The sequence below is a fragment of the Myotis brandtii genome, unplaced genomic scaffold, assembly GCF_000412655.1.
Source record: "Myotis brandtii unplaced genomic scaffold, ASM41265v1 scaffold246, whole genome shotgun sequence".
Lineage (NCBI taxonomy): Eukaryota > Metazoa > Chordata > Mammalia > Chiroptera > Vespertilionidae > Myotis > Myotis brandtii.
In genome coordinates this window covers 129,644-133,570 of record NW_005359310.1, presented here as the reverse complement: position 1 = coordinate 133,570, position 3,927 = coordinate 129,644, and the positions used below count along the sequence as shown (strand labels likewise).

The following is a 3,927-nucleotide window of genomic DNA, read 5'->3' as shown; positions in this document are numbered from 1 at the left end:
CTGATTTTTGAGAGGTTTACCACAGGAATTAAGACATTATCTATTTCTTCTTGCAGTTATAATTCTTGCTTTATGTTTCAAAGCTGTGTTGTTAATAGTGCAAGGTTCATGCATACTGTATCATCTCAGTGGGGCATATACCCTAGCAATGTAAAATGGTCCTATTTAATATTTGTTCTTTTTCAACAATCTGGCTCATATCATAGAGTTCATTTCTAATTCTACTGTTCTAGTTGATTGGGGTATAATTTTATATTTTGTACATGTTTCCTACAGATTTTCCTTGGGTTTATTTTGCACCTTTTATAATTTCTTGATTTGAACATTTAATTAATTTATTTTCATTATTTCAAATTTCAAGTAATTTGGTTTATTTGCTTTGTCTTTTGTTATTAAATCCCTGCTTCATTGCATCATGGTAAGAAATGTGGGCCAAGAGACTTCTACTCGTAGGGAAGTTACTGTGGTTTCCTTAGTACTCGAGTGTGCGGTTGATTTTTATAGATATTTCATTCCCCAAAGACAAGAGTTGAAGACTCTCCCACTGCAAGTGAGGGTTTGGTTTCTTATGCAGCGCTGGCTGGCTTTGCTTCATTTGTTAGATGTCATGTTATTGAACAGAAGTTTATGATGTTATATAGTCATTGGAACTTTTATCTCTTTCCAACATAAAATGACTTTCTTTTTCTGGTTAACATTGCCATTTCTATTTTTGCTTGTGTAGACATAATATTTTTTGCCCATCTTTTTACTTTCAACAGCTTCATGTCACTTTGTTTTAGGTGGGTCTTTAATAAGTAGCATGTGATTGGGGTTTTTTTCTACCCAATATAAGAATCTTTGACTTCGAGAGTTCTTTTGTATTCACCTTGGTGGCGATAATGGATATGCATTTTTATGCAATTACCTTGTGTGGGTTTTTCTGATTGATTGTTTCCCCTCAAAGTATTTCCCTCCTCCCTACGCTCCCCCCCACCCCTTTCCTCTCAAAGAGGAAATTTGATTGTAGGAATAATCATTTCCTTCCTTCTCTACCAGGTTTCCCTAAAAATAGTTGGTTTTGCCTGTTTTTGAATTTCATACAATATGGGCCTTATGGTGTCTGGCTTCTTTCACTTGAAACTATGTTTATGAGCTTCATGTGTTGCTGCATGTCCATTGCCCTGGCTGTTGAGGACTCTGCCTCCATCCTGCCCTGAGGACACTGCCCGACAGCACTGCCTGTCCTTCCCGCTGCCCGTGTCCATGGCGCACACGGGGGTGGAGCTGCAGCTGTGGGAGGCACGCGGTCTGCTCTCCTACCTGATTCTGAACTTCTATGGTGGCCCCAGCCCATCCCCCCGCAGTGTGTAAACAACCTTGTTGCCCCCTGTCCTGGGCAGCACTGGGGATGGGGTAGGCAGTGTGAGGAGCGTGGGATCCTGGGAGGGGCCTCCGTGGAGTGTGGGGGGAAGGCGCCCAGAGATGTCATTTCTTCTGTGGACTCATGAAGACCCAGGTGTGCACGCTGCTTCCTCTCAGGAAGCCACCTGCCCAGGCCCAGCGTGCCTGGCCTCCCTCCACCCAGCAGTTGTTCTCCTGAAAATGCAGAGCCGGGGAGAAAGGAAACCTCTAGGTCCAGCTCAGCCACCCGCACCAGGAGTGAGCCATCCCCTTCTCCACGCCTCACTTCTGGGGGGGCGGGGGTGTCTTGAAGGCGCTGGGACTGGGCACGAGGGGTGCTTTATAGGCCGGGCACCATTACGAGCCAGATACCTGGTGCTGTCACAGGCTCGGGATGGGCACGTGGGGGTACTGTCAGGGCCCAGGCTGAGCCTGGGAGGCCCCGTCACAGGCCAGACGCCAGCACTGCCCCAGGCTCAGGTCAGGCCCAGGAGCACCGTTCTAGGGAGGCACCTGGCAGTAGCGTCACATCGTGCCTGGGTGGGGCCTGGCCAAGACCACACCGGCTCCTTTTATGCGAGCATCCTGATGCTGCCCCAGCTGGGGGAGCCCCAGCCTTGGAGCAGAGGCCCCCCTGACTACCCTGAGTAAACAAACCATGAGTTCTAGAATCCCTGCACGTTGGAGATGCCTGTCCCCATATCCACGATGGGGACCAGCGGCGCCGGGCACCAGCTGTCCATGGCGTGTGGGCTGGGAGACTTTCACGGCCTCTCATCTCCATTATCTTTTGCCAGAATTGGGAACCCACTCATTGTGGAAGGTAGGGCTTTGGGGACATGGCACAGGGGCAGGAAGGAGGGCTTCAGGGACATGAGACGGGGCAGGAGGGATCTGTGTGCCTGGGTGTCCGTGTTGGCTGTCCTCACGCCCGATGGATGCATCTTCAGCAGACTGCATGGTAGGGTCCAGTTTGCAGGGTGACATGGACACGAGGGAAGAGTCTTATTAAAAATTGGGGGATGCCCTAGCCGGTTTGACTCAATGTATAGAGTGTCAGCCTGCGGACTGAAGAGGCCTGGGTTTGATTCCCAGTGAGGGCACATGCATGGGTTGCAGGCTCGATCCCCAGCAGGGGGCATGCAGGAGGCAGCTGATCAATGATCCTCTCTCATCATTGATGTTTCTATCTCTCCTCCCTCTCCCTTCCTTCTGAAATCAATAAAAATATTTTTTAAAAAATAAAAAAATAAAAATAAAAATTGGGGGACAAGCTACCATCCGTGGAGCAGATGAGCTTGTCTGGGAGGTGCACTCTAGGTTTGTGATGACGCGGTGTGTGAATGACTGCTCACCTACAGAAGGCCCTCATCTGAGGCTGACGTCACACCACTTGGGGAGGTGGGCTTACCAGTACTCCCACCTCACCATCGGAAACCCGGGCCCAGAGAACTTCCGGGACTTGTGGAGCCAGCATCCAATACCAGTTTTCCAGTAGACTCTTTTTAAAAAATGTATTTTATTTTATTGATTTTTAGAGAGAGAGGGGAAGAGAGAGATAGAAACATCAGTGATGAGAGAGAAACATCAATCCGCTGCCTCCTGCATGCCCCATGCTGAGGATCGAGCCCGCAACCTGGGCTTGTGCCCTGACCGGGAATCGAACTGTGAACTCCCAGTTCATAGGTCAACGCTCAACCACTGAGCCACACCAGCCGGGTTTTCAGTAGACTCTTTGGGGGTGAAAAGTTTGGGGTCCCACGTGACAGAAGGTCTCTGGGCGCCCACCCACACTGACCACGTGTGTTCTTGTGGGGCAGCCCTGGCTTGGGTCACCTGGCAGCTCCTGTGTGCGTGTGGCAGTGGCTCCTCGTGACAGCCCAAGGCGGCTCCCCTGCCTCTACAGCCGAGGGCTGCCTTTGCCGCTGTCTACACGGGCCGGGCCGGCGTGGCCCCTTCTCTGTCTCTTTCCTCAGAGCCCTGGTTCTGGGGCTGTGGTCAGACCAACCTGTCCTGCAAGATGGTGAAGGGGAAGCTGGTGGAGGCAGGCAAGTGGCCCTGGCAGGTGAGCATCCTGTTCCTGGGCATGTACATCTGCAGCGGCTCCGTCATCCACCACCAGTGGGTCCTCACGGCCGCGCACTGCCTGGAGAGGTCAGTCGGGGGCAGCCGGTCAGGGGGGCCCTGGTGAGGCTGGGGTTCTGGGAGTCGTAGGGCTACTGCTGGAGATCCGCCTCCTACCCACGGCCCTGCAGGTCCCTGGATGCCAGCAAATACTCGGTGATTGTGGGAGTCCAGCACCTCCCAGCAAATGGCACTCAGCTCCCACTCGTTCGACTGGTGACTCACGAGAATTTCAAGGACCTCATCTCCTATGACATTGCCCTCCTGAAGCTCAAGGACCCCATCCTCTGGTCCCCCCTTGTCCAGCCCATCTGCCTCCCGACCACCAAGCTCGTGCCACCTGTTGGAGCCTCATGCTGGGCCATTGTGTGGGGACGGCCATCCGTGAAAGGTGAGTGGAGGCAGTTTCCAAAACACGTG

At 51.9% G+C, this 3,927-nt stretch overlaps 1 protein-coding gene across 1 annotated transcript in view; it reads left to right on the top strand.

The window, feature by feature from the left end:
• The first annotated feature begins 2,124 nt into the window (after positions 1-2,124).
• PRSS46 (protease, serine, 46) overlaps positions 2,125-3,927 on the top strand; it is a 5,554-nt gene continuing 3,751 nt past the window's right edge. Inside the window, exons 1-3 of the mRNA XM_005867196.2 lie at positions 2,125-2,206; positions 3,360-3,537; positions 3,639-3,898. Coding sequence (XP_005867258.1) covers positions 2,125-2,206; positions 3,360-3,537; positions 3,639-3,898 — 520 coding nt within the window. The remainder of the gene's footprint in view (positions 2,207-3,359; positions 3,538-3,638; positions 3,899-3,927) is intronic.